The sequence below is a fragment of the Tenrec ecaudatus genome, chromosome 13 (genome assembly GCF_050624435.1).
Source record: "Tenrec ecaudatus isolate mTenEca1 chromosome 13, mTenEca1.hap1, whole genome shotgun sequence".
NCBI lineage: Eukaryota > Metazoa > Chordata > Mammalia > Afrosoricida > Tenrecidae > Tenrec > Tenrec ecaudatus.
In genome coordinates this window covers 81,658,056-81,673,475 of record NC_134542.1, presented here as the reverse complement: position 1 = coordinate 81,673,475, position 15,420 = coordinate 81,658,056, and the positions used below count along the sequence as shown (strand labels likewise).

General features: G+C 44.0%; 1 protein-coding gene across 1 annotated transcript in view; it reads right to left on the bottom strand.

Annotated features, from left to right (window-relative positions):
* The window catches only part of CCDC148 (coiled-coil domain containing 148), a 337,076-nt gene that overhangs the window by 9,048 nt on the left and 312,608 nt on the right, over nucleotides 1–15,420 (bottom strand). The window contains exon 14 of the mRNA XM_075529709.1: nucleotides 2,492–2,609. Within this exon, the coding sequence (XP_075385824.1) occupies nucleotides 2,492–2,609 (118 nt within the window). The remainder of the gene's footprint in view (nucleotides 1–2,491; nucleotides 2,610–15,420) is intronic.

The window sequence follows — 15,420 nt, the reverse complement described above, 5'->3', positions numbered from 1 at the left end:
CCAACCAGAATTAGCCCGACCCCCACAATGGAAGGGAGTACCACAGAAAATGAAAATAGATTGTCTGATGTGGGAAAGGAACTGACCTACCACACCACACCCAGAAGGAAGCTGAAGATAGGAAGAACTGAACGGAGCACACCTGGGCCCACCAAGCTCAGAGGATGATAGCCCAGCTCGGAGGGCCCGATGTACAGAGAGGACCATATAGCCAGCCCCACGGTGAAATGCGACATCCTACACTGACTCATGGTCCTACACGGGAGGGCACCTGAGACACAGTGGGGGATGTGCGACTGAGCTGACCCGACCACACTGAGGCAAACACTGGGGGTGTGCAATGGAGCATCAGGGGAAGCAGAGCAAGGAGGTCCCGAGGGAGTATAAAGGATGGACTTTGGGGCCAGCACATGGCACCCCATCAGACTCATCCAGAAAACACTCCTAAAGGCCAACAAACAGACCTCGAACTACTAACAGGATTTTTTTTTTTGCTGTCTTTTTGTTTTCTTTTTTCTTTTTTTTCTCTTCTTTTAAATTTTGCATGTCAGTGGCTTTTTTGTTTGTCAGCATGTCAGTGTTGCTGCTGTTGACGCCATGTTCTTATGTGCCACTTTGGTGCTGTCAAAGCCATCTGCATTTTTCTGCACATATTACTATATCTGCAGGTCCACCTAGATAAGATAGGCAGGACAAACTATGTGAGAAGAAAATAACAGGACCAACAGTCCCGGAGGGACATGCGAGTGTGGGAGGTGGGGGAAGGGAGGAGGTGTTGGCCAACCCAGGGACAAGGGAAAAATGAGTGGCTCAAAACCAGTGGAGGGCGGGGATGGGAGAGCTTATAGGAAGTGAGCAAGGGCAAGGTAACAGAGAGGAATTACTGAAATCAGAATGAAGGTTGAATATGGTAGAGGGACAGGAGGAAAGCGTAAGGAAACAGAGGAAAGGAGTAGGAGGCAAAGGCATACATAGAAGCTTAAATACAGACATGTACATATGTAAGTATATTTATGATTATGGGTGAAGTAGACCTATGTGCATATATTTATAAGTTCAGTAGTAGGGTAGCAAGTGGACATTGGGTCTCCTCGCGCGCATTCCGTCAATACAATAGCACCTTGCTCAGCTAAATGGTCATTCCATGATACCCACCTTCCTGACATGATCACTGAAGACAGATGTGTGCATAAGCAAACGTGGTGAAGAAAGCTGATGGTGCCCGGCTATCAAAAAGCTATAGCACCTGGGGTCTTAAAGGCTTGAAGGCAAACAAGCGGCCATCTAGCTCGGAAACAACAAAGCCCACAAAGAAGAAGCACACAAGCCTAAGTGAACACGAGGTGTTGAAGGGATCAGGTAGCAGACACCAAAGAACAAAAAACATCATTGTGTGATCACCTTCCCCACAAAAATGTTGAAGACGAATGTGTGCATAAGTAAGAGTGGTAGGGAAGGCTGATGGTGCCTGGCTATTGAGGGATATAACATCTGGGGATTTAACGGCTTGCCATCTAGCCCAGAAGAAACCAAGTCCACACGAAAGCAGCACACCAACATGTGTGATCATGAAGGGTCGAGGGGACCAGGCTTCAAGCAACAAAGGTAGGCTGGGGTGGGAGGCGGGAATCATATCATCATGAATGAAGGGAGTGCGTGATGGGGACCCAATGCCCATCTGTGGACAACTGGACAACTCTTGCAGAAGGGTAGTGGGGAGGAGATGGGTCACTCAGGGTTCAGTGTAGCAACAAGGAAACTCAAAACCTTACTCTAATTCTTAAATGCTTCCCCCTGTCCCCCCAATTATCATGATCCCAATGCTACCTTGAAAACCTGGTTAGCACAGAGGATGCAAAGTGGTTCAGTTGGGATCTGGAAACACAGGGAACCTAGGACAGATGAACCCCTCAGGACTAACGGTGAGAGTGGAAACACCGGGAGGGAACGGGGTGTAGAAAGGGGGAACCGATCTCCAGGATCATATAACTTACTCTTTGGGGGATAGGCAGCAGGAAAGTGGGTGAAGGGAGATGCCGGGCAATATAAGATAAGACAATAATTTATAAATTATTAAGGATTTATGAGGAAGTGGGGTGTTGGGAGGGAGGGGGAGGGAAAAAAAGGAAAATGAGCTGATTCCAGGAACCCAAGTGGAAGGCAAATTTTGGGAATGATGAGGGCAATGAATGTATAAGGGTGCTTTACTCAATTGATGTATATATGGATTATGATAAGAGTTGTATAAGGCCCAATAAAATGATTTATTTTTTTAAAAAGGTGCTGACAAATTTTTTTTAATATACTAAGACACTGAACTGATTCAACATAAATCTAATTGCTCCTACAAATGAAGATCAACACCCCAATTTGGAAACATTGTATTGTATATAGCAGATGTCATGAACTATATACCCTAGTAATAATGTTATTATTAAGGGCACTTGTAATTATTTTAAGCCACCCATGAAAGCTTCCAAATTAAAAGCACCTGTTTCCTGAGTGCTTCTAGCCGCCTCTTTTTCTCCACTTCTTCATGTACTTCTTGAAGGGCCACTTCTTTTTTCTCCATCAGTCGCTTTTCCAGTAATTTTTGTCTGTATTTAACCCTTCAAGAAAGAATGAGTAAGTATATTAGAAAAACATCGAAATACTTGTGGAGGTGACATAGGCAGGAGAATACAGTCTAAGAGCACCTCAGAGGTGGAATTTTCATTTTACTTGTTAGGGGTTGACTTCACATATACAAATAGCAAAAGTGGCTTGTTGGAAATGCAATTTACAGTCATTCTATTACCGAACAGAGAATCACCTGTTACAGGATAGGAAAAGGTGGAATGACATCCAGCACATCTCTCTATCATTGAAATGGTATTTGTTACCTTTCAAACTTCCTGCCGCCTGCCACCCATCATGGGTAACAGCCTTCTATTCATTGGGCTACTGTAAGCATTCGTCTGCTGAGAATTTTTAACACACTGTGACGTGTTCAAAGGGCTATGTTATTGATGGAGTATAAAATCTTTTTAGAAAGAATAAAAGATTGTTTTGTTTTATAAGAATCAAAGACGAGGGACTTCTGGGAAGATGGTGACAGAGTAACACATACCAGAGGGACTCTGCAGAATTCAGCCCAGGAGAGTTGCTTAGAGGGAAATTCAACACTGCTAGAACACAGGAGGAGCATCATAAAGATAAGTAGGTACAGACCCACGGGGTTTTAAGGGGCTGGGGCTTTTGGCTTACTACAGTGGAGGCTGGCTAGGGCTTGACCTTAGCCTCTCCACTGTCTCTGCTGGAGCTGTCACCATTTGGAGCCCGCCTGAGGCTTAATTTCAATACAGCCACAGTTTGGCACTGCCTGCCTCATGGCAGGGAATAAACCCTTGCAGTCCCACAGGCAGAGATCAGGGTTCAGCTACATTGTTACTTTTATTTCCCTCTCTTCTCTCTATCCACTCAGTCTTGGAGGGCTGCACAAGGGCTTTTTCTCAACACAGCACAACTTCCTGCCACTGCCTCAGGGCAGGGACTCAACACTTGCAGCTCCATGGGCAGGGATCAGGGCTCAGATACAATGATACTTTGTTTCCCTGTCTTCTCTATATACACGCACAGTCTCAGAAGGTTAACCCCCCCCTTTTTTTTTTTGCCTCTTGTTCTCTCACACTCTACTGCTGACCTCCAGACCATTCCCCTTAGCCTAGGACATTTACACCTGTACCACACCCAGCTAGGTGAGTTCCACCCTGTGCAGCTAGCCCGAGGTTGGGGAAAGTCCTGCTGAACAACACTAAGGGACACTCTGCCCAACTTCTTACCAGGAAATGCCACCTGTGTGCCTGGGGGGCTCAGGCAGCTCAGTCAACACTCGTCAACGTTCCAAGCTTCTGCAGGAACATTTGGACAACCTCCACACACGAAAGGAGGCAACCCACAAGCCTTCTGGGGCCTCCCCAGAGAGGGAAGCCAAAAGAGGGTAAATTGGTAGGTTAATGCCATAAAAAAAATAGCTGTAGGCAGTTCGAAGAAGCATTCCTACAAGTCTCCTAGAGGGAGCCAGTGCTCTTCATCTCCTTGGAAAAGGGCACATGGCTCCTCTAAAACAACGCAACACAAACAGCCATCAGGCCCGACGACCTCAACAAAAAAAACAGGAGAAACAAAAGGCAATGGCAGAAAATGTCCAGAACATAACAACATGCATAGAAGAAGCAGACATTGAGGTGCCACAGAAAGAAATTTTCAGAATGCTGCTTGGAGTCATACGGGATATGAGGGACACAATACAGAAAAAGGATGAAATGATAGAGGAGATAAAGGCCGCACACCAAAGGGAAATACAGGAGCTTAGGGAGGAGATAACAAAAACCAGTAGCAGAAACACAGACCTTGAGAATCAACTGGAGGAAGTATAGAACTGCATCAGTGACTTGGAGGATAGCCAATATGACTTTAACAAATGCAACAAAAATCTATTAAGATCATCAGAGAAGCTGAAGAAAACTTAAGAGCTATGTGTGACGCTATGAAGCGGAATAACATTAGAATTATTGGCTTACCAGAGGAAGACACAACAAAGAAGTAATCTGCAACAACAGTGAGAGAAGTCTTGGAGGAAAACTTCCCAAGCTTAATAAATAAAAACCAGGTAACCATTTGGGAGACTGAAAGAACACTAGCAGACTGAATCCCAAGAAGAAGTCACCAAGGCACATAATAGTTAAACTATCCAACATTGAGGGAAAGGAGAAAATCATGAGAGCACCTAGGGATAAACAAGCAATCACATATAAAGGTTCCCAAATAAGAATATAATCAGACCTATCAGCAGAAACTATGAAGAAGAGGACATAGTGGAGTAACATATTCCAAAAATTGAAGGAAAACAATGCAAACCCAAGAATACTCTACACAGCCAAATTATTTATCAGGATAGATGGAGAAGTAAGAGTCTTCCCAGACAAGGATAAACTCAAAGAATACATTAGAAGAAACCCAGCCCTATGAAAGATCCTTGCCGACCCAGTATGGGCAGAAGAACAGTTACCAAGCATAAAGAAGAGACCGCCACATAGAACAACCTGACCCAGAGGACAATAAAGAGAAAAGAGATCCCAAGATAGCATTGGCTTAAGGATGGAAAGAAGTCAAGAATAATACACACACATACATGCACAACACACTAATGAGCAAGAAAGTAGGAAAACACGCAACACAAAAGGTATAAGATGACATCACAGAGTCCGCAGATGGAGATAATAACTGAACATAAATGGCTGGAACTCAGGTATTAAAAGACCGAGACTAGCAGACTGGCTTAGAAAACACAATCCCTGCTTACAGGAGACACATCTGAAGGCTACAGACAAAAATAGGCTGAGAATCAAACACTGGGGAAAGATATACCAAGCAAACAGCAATTAAAAAACAGCAGGGGTTGCAATCCTAATCTCAGATAAAATTGACCTCAAGGTACAAACCATAAAAAGAGATAAAGAGCGACACTATATAATGCTCAAGGGAATGGCTGACAAGGAACCACTAAGCATGTAAACATATATTACCCAAATGAGAGACCCGTTCAATATGTCAACCAAACACTCCAAAAGATAGAAAAAGGAATGACAGCTTCAACAATTATAGTGGGTGACTTCAACACACCACTCTCTGAGGAAGATAGATCACAGGAAAAGAAACTCAACAAGGAGGCTAGAAATCTAAACACTACAATTCGACAATTTGACCTGATAGATATTTATACAGCTTTTCATCCAAATACAAAATTTCACATTCTTCTCAACCCCACATGGCACATATTCTAAGATAGACCACATGCTGGGGCATAAGCCAAATCTACGTAAATTTAAGCACAGTGATATCATACAGAACTTTTTCTGACCACTGTGCCATAATGCTGGAAATCAACCAAAGGAAGACAAAGGAAACAAGAACAAACAATTGGAGAATGAATCATTCTCTACTGCAAAAGGAGTGCATACTAGCACAGATCAGAGATGAAATTGGGAAATTTCTAGAAACCAACGAGAATGAGCACACAGCATAACAAAACTTATGGGACACAGCAAAGGCATTATCGGAGGAAGTTTCATAGCAATACATGCACACCTGAGAAAGGAATAGAGAGTCATGATTGATAAGCTAGCACAAAATTTACAACAACTAGAGCAGAGTCAGCAGGACAATCCTACTAATATCAAAAGAAAAGAAATAATAAAGATCAGGGCTGAGACTCAGGAGAGGGAAAATAAGAAAACTATGGGAAAAAATCAGTGCAGCTACAAGTTGGTTCTTTAAAATGATAACCAGAATCGACAGACCACTGGCAAACCTAACCAAAGAAAGGAGGGAACAAATTTCAATAGCAAGAATAGGGTTGAAAGAGTGGACATTACAACAGACCCAAATGAAATTCAAAGGATAATTATACAATAGTACTAAAGATTGTACTCCAATGAATTCAACAATTTGCAAGACATGGATAAATTCTTGGAAAAATAATCCCTCCCTAGACAATCTTCAATGGACGTCAAGAATCTTAAGAGACCCATAGCAAGAGATGAAATAGACAAGTTTGTCAAGGGATCACCAACAAAAAACCCCCTGCACCAGATGGCTTCACTGGAGAATTCTACCAAGAATTTAGGGAAGAACTAACACCAATCCTAAACAAACTCTTCCAGAACATAGAAAAAGACAGCAAACTCCCGAACTCCTTCTATGGAGCTAGTATAACTCTGGTACTAAAACCAGGAAAGGATCCCACAAGAATTGAAAACTACAGACCAATATCCCTAATGAACATCAATGCAAAAATCCTTAACAAAATACTAGCCAACAGAATACAAAAGTATATAAAACTAATAATTCACCATGACCAAGTGGGATTCATACCAGGGATGCAGGGGTGGTTCAACATATGAAAGACCATTAGTACTATTCATCACATTGACTTGAAAACTATAAGAACCACATGATAATATCGATAGATGCAGGAAAAACATTCAGTAACATCCAACACCAATTCCTGTTTAAGACACTTGAGAAGATAAGAATCGAAGGAAAATTCCTCAAGCTATATATGAAAAATCAACAGTCAACGTAGCAGTCAATGAAGAAAAGACTAACAATCACACCGAAAAGGAGGACCAGACAAGGATGTCCCTCATCTCCCCTCTTACTTAATATCATGCTGGAGGTTTTAGCTAACAGCATAAGTCAAAGAAAAGACATCACAAGTATTCATTTGGGGAAGGAAGAGGTGAAACTATCATTATTTGCAGATGATATGATTTTATATATGGAAAATCCAAAAATCTCTACAAGGGGAGTACTGGAAGCAATCGAGGAGTTTGGCAGAGTGGCAGGATACAAAGTCAACAAACAGAAGTCCATTGGACTGTTATACACATCGAATAAGACCACAGAAGAGGAGATCACAAAGGCAGTGCCCTTCCCAATAGTCAAACACAAATTGAAATATCTAGGGATATACCTGACTAAAAGAACAAAAGATCTATATGGGGAAAACTATAGAACACTATTACAAGAAACCATGAGCAACCTCCACAAATGGAAGAATATGCCATATATTCAATATGTTAATTCTGCCAAAGGCACTATATAAATTTAATGCAATTCCGATACAATTACCCTCTTCTTTCTTCAAAGAAATGGAAAAACTGATTACCAACTTCATATGGAGAGGGAAGAAGCCTAGAATTAGCAGAGAACTCCTCAAGAAGAAGGACACAGTGGGAGGGCTTGCTTTACCTGACTTTACCACATACTATACAGCCGCAGTTGTGAAAACCGCATGGTATCGGTACAATGACTGATAATCAGACCAATGGAAAAGAACTGAAAATGCAGAAATAAAATCATCAGCATACAGACAACTGATCTTTGATAAGGGCCCAAAAATATCCAATGGGAAGCAGATGAGCTTTTTAACAAGTGGAGTTGGAATAAATGGATATTTACCTGCAGAAAAAATGAAGCAAGATCCTTATCTCACTCCATGCACAGGAGTAAACTCAAGGTGGATCACAGACCTTGATGTAAAACCCCAAACAATTGGGGCCATCAATGAGGAAAATGGGACCAACTTGAGAACTTTGGCACAGGGAAAACATATGCTATTAGAAATAGGGAAGGTCACAAACACAGAGGAGGCACGAATTAAAAAATGAGATATGCTTAAGATAAAACACCTGTGTACATTGAAAGAATTCACCAAGAAAGTAATAAGAGACACCACGGACTGTGAAAACATCTTTAGCAATGACACATCACACAAAGGCCTCATTACTAAAATCTACAATACTCTGCTAGTTTCCAAAAAGAAAAAAAAAACTAATTGCCCACTGAGTAGGTGGGCAAAGGACATGAACAGAAGCTTCACATGGGCAGAAATCCAAATGGTAAACAAACATATTAGAAAATGTCCCTGATCTTTAACCATAAGAGAAATGCAAATTAAAACAACAATGAGGTACCACTTAACACCTTCAAAGATAACCCAATTCAAAAAATCAGAAAGCAACAGGTGTTGGAGGGGCTGTGGGGAGACAAGAATTCTCATCCACTGCTGGTGGACCTTTAAGTATGTACAGCAACTATGGAAATCGGTCTGGCGATATCTAAAAAAGATGGAAATTGAGTTACCATACTAACCAGCAATCCCCCTACTGGGCATATACCCAGAAGAGGCAAGAAAAAAACCAAGGCCAGACATCTGAGCTCCAGTGTTCATTGTGGCACAGTTCACAATTGCAAGGAGTTGGAAACAACCCAAATTTCCATCAACTGATGAGTGGATTAAAAAGCTGTGGTACATATACACAATGGAGCACTATGCATCGCTAAAAAGCAGTGATGAACGTATGAAGCACATCGCTGCATGGGAAGAACTGGAGGAAGTCATGCTAAGCAAAGTAAGCCAAGCACCAAGCACCAAAGGACAAGTACAACACGAGTCCGCTGAGTTAAGCTTTAACCAAAAAATGCAAAAGGGGCATAAGGAAAAAGCTACTGTATACAAACATTCCTGGGGTGAGGACCAGGTAGTATGGGAGGGACCAGAACAAATACAATGATACATATGGTAGACAACTAAAAAGGAGGTGGGGAAAGGAAAAAATAATAATAATAAAAAAGAAATAGGTAGCTTGGGCACAGGGCACTCACCCACACAAGGGAACTGTATTGTTTATATCTCCACAGGGAAAGAGGGACTAGACTTCAACCCAGTGCTCCAAGATGTGAATGTAACATGCCGGCATGGAGTAGGGAACCAGTGGAGAGGTCTGAGGGGCTGGCCTCAATCCCAACTACTATGTGGACATCTGCCCCTCCCCCGAGAAGAATTTATTTTAAATGAAAGCATTGAATCTGCAGCTCTTGGAGAAGGACATATCTGATCAGAGCACATGGGAGCAGATGAAGGGGGAAGAGGAGAGAGTGGAGTACATCCTGGCCCACCAGGCCTTGAGGATGATGTTCCCGATTAGAGCAGCCAGTCCACAGAGAAGACCACATGGCTGGCCCCACTATGAGACATGACATCCCTCACTGACCCATAGCCCTACAGGGGACAACACCGGAGACACAGTGTGGGAATTGCGCATGATCTGATCCTGCCACATGGAGGCAAAACACTAAAGGGGTGCAACAGAACAGCAAGGGAATGGAGCAACAAGGTCCCCAAGGAATACTGAAGGTGGACTTTGGGACCAGGGCATGGTGCCCCAACAGTCTGGACTGGAAAACATTCCTAAAGACCAACAAACAGTCCTTGAACTAACTACAAGCTTTTCTTTCTTGTCGTGTTTTGTTTTTTGACATTGGTGTGTTCTTGTTAATGTTTTGTTGTATATTGTTGCTCAGTTTTGCTCTGTATTGTTTTTGTGCATCTTATTATCTCTGCAAGTCTGTCTAAATAAGATAGGCTGGATGAACAATCTGGAGGAGAAAACAACGGGATTGATAGTTCCAGGGGGACATGGGAGAGGGGTAGATGGGGGTAAGGTAGTGGTGTTAACAAACCCAGGGACAAGGAAACAACAAGTGATCCAAATTGGTGGTCAGGAGGGTGTAGAAGGCCTCATAGGGTGTAATCAAGGGTAATGTAACCAAGAGGAATTGCTGAAACCCAGGTGGGGACCGAGCATGATAGTGTGACAAGAGGAAAGTCAAAGGAAATAGAGGAAAGGGCTAGGAGGCAAAGGGCATGTCTAGAGGTCTAAAAGGCATGTACATATGCAGGTATATTTATAGATGAGGATAGGGAAATAGATCTATGTGTATATATTTATAGGTTTAGAATTAAGGTAGCAGAAGGATATTGGGCCTCCACTCAAGTACTCCCTCAATGCAAGAATACTTCCTTTTATTCAATTGGCATTCTATGATGCTCACCTTCCTGACAGAACCACTGAAGACAAAGAGGGTCAACAACCAAATGTAGTGAAGGAAGCTGTTGGTGCCAGGCTATCAAAAGATATAGTGACTGGGGTCTTAAAGGCTTGAAGGTAAATAAATGGCCATGTAGCTCAGAAGCAACGAAGTCCACATCAAAGAAGCACACCATGCCGTGTGATCACAAGGTGCAGAAGGGATCAGTTATCAGGCATCAAAGAACAAAATATCATATCATTGTGTGCTTAGCTCCATGATATGATCGCTGAAGACAAATGGGTACATAAGCAAATGTGGCTAAGAAAGCTGATGGTGCCCAGCTATCAAAAGATATAGCATCTGGGGTCTTAAAGGCTTGAAGGTAAACAAGCAGCCATCTAGTTCAGAAGCAATAAAGCCAACATAGAAGAAGCACACCAGTCTGTGCGATCATGAAGTGTTGAAGGGATCAGGTGTCAGACATCATCAGAACAAAAAATCTTATCATAGTGGATGAGGGGGGAGTGAGGAGTGGAGACCCAAAGTCCATTTGTAGACCACTGGACAGCCCCTTACAGAAGGTTCTTGGTGAGGAGACGAGCCAGTCAGAGGGAGATGTAGCAATGATGAAACATACAACTTTCCTCTAGTTCCTAAATGCTTCCTTCTCCCCAACTATCATAATCCCAATTCTACCTTACAAACCTGGATAGACCAGAGGATGCTCACTGGTACAGATAGGAACTGGAAACGCAGGGAATCTAGGTGGATGATTCAGTGGTGTGAATGGCAATATCCGGAGGGTAGGGAGAGGTTGGGTTGGAAAGGGGGAACCGATTACAAGGATCTATATGTGACCTCCTCTCTGGGGGATGGACAACAGAAAAGTAGGTGAAGAGAGACATCAGACCAGGCAAGATATGACAAAATAATAATTTATAAATTATCAAGGGTTCATGAGGGAGAAGGGAGCAGGGAGAGGGGAAAACATGCGGAGCTGAAGCCAGGGGATTAGGTGGGGAGCAAATGTTTTGAGAACGATGAGGGCAATGAATGTACAAATGTGCTTTACACAATGGATGTATATATGGATTGTGATAAGAGCTGTACGAGCCCTAATAGAACGATTAAAGAAATGAAAATAATCAAAGACGATAATAGTACACCCAGATCATCTGGACTGCAGACAATTACTAGAACTCGAACCAAACGTTGTATTGTCATTCATTTGGCCAAAGAATGTGGTGTGTGTCAGTGTGCGCGCGCACGCGCGTGCACACTCCTACGTATATGTGTATGTGAAAAAAACCTAAAATTGCACTCTGACATCTGTAGGTGGCAGCAAAAACATGACTTTCCTTCACATCATGTGTCCAGGCCTCTGAAATCAGCAAGCATCACACAGGGCACATTTAAACACCTCTCTCTTTTTGCAGGCAACTTCCCCTACCATTTTCTCACCCAAGCTACTTTTCGATTGAATTACCAAGATGGGATTCATCTTTTCAAGAGAGTAGGCACCTGGCTCTTGTAAAACTATTAGGCGGTTGCTTTTACCTTCAATTTATTGATGGTTTAGACTTAACTTTTTTGTACTTAGGGTGTACACTGCACATAACTTCACTGTGGTGGAATGCTAAGTCAATTCAGACCCATAACAACCCTATATGACCGAGCAGACCTGCCCGACAGAACTTTCTAGACTGCGATCTGTAGGACAGCAGATACCAGATTTCCTTGCTGGTGAGTTCAAACCACTGATCTGTCCATTAGCAACCAAGGGGTTGGCCTCTGCACCCCCAGGGGTCTTGCCTCCTTTGCGGGGATGATTGTATCCTTGATTCTAATTGACCGGTGTTCACTACACATCGGGCTGTGTGCAAAGCGCTTTACATATTTAGCTAACTTAGACTTCATAGCAATCTAAGGATGGGTACTATGACTGTCCCCGTGTGACAAAGAAATGGAGACACAGACAGATGGTGTAACTTGACCAGTGTCACTTCAGAAGTGGCACAGCCTCAAGTCAACCCCCCTGACACACTAGCTCCAAAGCCCAGGGTCCTAAGCCATCAATCACTACTTCCCTTCTCTCTTTTTCCTCCCAGCATCAGTTAGTGCCAAAGTAGGGCTGGTGCGTGACAGGGAGAGCCTCTTCACACTGTGCACCCATGAGGCTTTGCTTGCCTCTTTCTAGCTAGTGGTTGCCCTGGGGGAGGGAATCGCTCCCAGCGACTAGCACCGAGGGAGTGAAAGACGTGAATGAGGGATAGAGAGAAGCTCAGCAAAGGTTGGGTGAGCAGCGGCAGGCAATCATACAGTTCCCTCAGAAAAATGTCTGAGCGAGGAAGACTTACAAATGGCCGCTCCCGGGGCCGCCATGGAAGTAGCAGCACAGGAAGGGGGCTGAGGGGAAGCATGCCGCTGATCCTGGTGAAATATGAAAGTCAGGATCACACTTAGAAGGAAAAGCCAAGACTGACCTTCCCATCATCTCCAAGGTCAGACTATCAGCACAGTCCAGACACTAGATTGAAGAGCCCACAGAGCAGCTGCTCCCTTTCCGCCGGGCCAGTGTGCCGTGGACAGCTGTATTTCTCCTCCTCTGCGTTTGCACCAAGGCATGACATCGCCTCTATAATGAGGTTCTCCTCAATTTAAGCACCGAGCACAAGCTAAGTGAGCTACTGTGCATGTTCAATTAAAAGATACCCAGGGATTTGGCAATTACCGTATGCGAATCCTCAAAATCTTTAGGAGGTTGCTCTTCCTTTGGGACATAGAGGGTGTTTTGTCTGCAACAACGTTTTTGCCTGCTTTGTGGGAAACTAATAGGTGTTCCAGTCAAGGGAGCTTGTCTAGTGAGGATGAGATTGCCGATGAGTGAGGTGTTCTTACCTGTGTTGTCAAGAAGGCTAGCTCATGGTTAAGGAGGAGGCGCCTTCATTTGGTTACAAGTATTCCTTGAGCAGCTAGGCGTTGGGGTACAACCTGCACATGAGCTGTGTCCCTGCCCTCACAGAGCTGGCAGGCTAATGTGAACACAAAGACCCAGGCAATTATGATAAAAGACGGTTCGTGCTCTGGTAGAACAACGGGGGCAGAGGCCATGCGAGCAGCATCTATGCCAGCCCCAGGGGTCTTGGTGAGCACGCCCAAGGCAGGGCTGTGAAGGTGACATCCAAAAGAGGCGCCAGAATGCACTGGACGGGGAGCGAATAAAATGTTTGTTATGGCAATCCCAACTCTTAACTGTCAAGAACTGAGGTCCTCCTCAAACCAGGAGCACTCCCCCTAGACAGTTTCCTTTTAGAGGGAGAAAGGGAATATTAACTGTGTTGGGCTTTTGATGAAGACTATGGAAACTTGAGAGAGAGCGAGGTGTGAGAGAGTGAATGAATGTCCCAGAAAGTAGAAACAAGTGTCCGAAGGTCCAGAGAGCACCGAGTATGAACAGTACAGGGTGAGGAGAGCCACGAATGGAGGCTGTGGGGGCACAGGAGCCAGGGGGTGAGTGCTTGGCAAGCATGGTTTTGTTTGCCTTTCAGACAAGTCTCTGCAGTCTATGCAGGATGAACTGCAAGGAGGCAACACCGGAGGGCGCAATGCTGAGACGAGGGGATGTGTTTTTTGTTGCTGTCGAAGACAGCACATCCCCTGTCTCAGCATTGCGCCCTCCGGTGTTGCCTCCTTGCAGTTCATCCTGCATAGACTGGAGAGAGTGGAGGGGTGCCAGGAGGAAGTAGGGAGAAGATGGGCATCTCCAAGTTATGTACTCAAAACCTATTGCCATAGAGCCAATGGTGACCCAGAGTGATTCCCGGTGGGTCTCCGAGACTATAACTGTTTACAGGAGTAGAAAGCTCCGTCTTTCTCCTCTGGAGTTGCTGATGGTTTTGAACTGCTGAGCATGCGAATCACAGCCCAACTTATAACCACTCTACTATCAAGGCTCCATAAAGTCATGTAGGAAACAGAATAAATAGGAATTGTTCATTCCTTTGTAGGAGTGAGGAACCAAGCGAAAGAAGTTACATCAAGGTTTCTGTCTTGCAGAGTGAGAGCTTGTTTTTCTCAACCAGAGTGGGACTTGGGAAGGGGACAAGAAAGGGAAGGCAGTAAGTAGATGGGTTTAGACACCAGGCTAATGTTTTAGGTATGAGTTCACAAGGCTCATTGTCACTACAGTGGGACATCCTTGGTTGGACTGAGTACAAAGAAAGACAGATGGCATTCAGGAAGACACTGTAGAATAAAAAGCAAAGCGGGTCTAGGCTTGGTTCCTAAGGAAACCACATTTAAGAAAGGAACAGATGAAGAAGTAACTATCTAGGGAGCTGAAGAGGAGAAAGGCGCCAAAAGAAGAGAAGGGGGAAAACGATCAACAACGGCAAACACAATGGGAAGACCAACTCGGGTCCAGAACAATCATTTAAGTAAATCGTTGTGTCCCATGTGGGCACTGTCACCCCTCGGGGAGGAGGGGGCACTGGAAGGACCCGTGGGGTGCGGTGCTGCAAAAGCAGCTATCTACACTTAATCGTGGATTATGGATTATGGCTGTAGTACAAAATATTTTAATTGCCAAGGGGATGGGAAGAACTTAGCAATTTTTTTTTCTGGAAAGGGGACAGTAGGCCAAATAAATTTAGAAAACTGTAGATTAAATAAAAGGTAGTCTTTCGTGCTCTTACAATGTTTTGAAGCCATTCATAATGTTTCCAGCGGCTACTGCCTCTGCAGTGGGCAGCAAAGTCCTTCTTCATAGTCTGCTCTAAGTCCGGAAGCTCTGCCAAACTTGATCACCTTGGGTCACTCTGCTGGTATTGGAAATACCAGTGACATCGCGTCCACCTTCTCGGGAACACAGAAGCCACCACAGTGTGACAAACTGACAGACAACTGGTGGAAGAGGTGCAGGTAGTGTGCTCCTTAGAGACGAGGATGGCAAGACTTTATCTTGCATACATCAGGCATGTTGCCAGAAGAGACCAGTCCCTG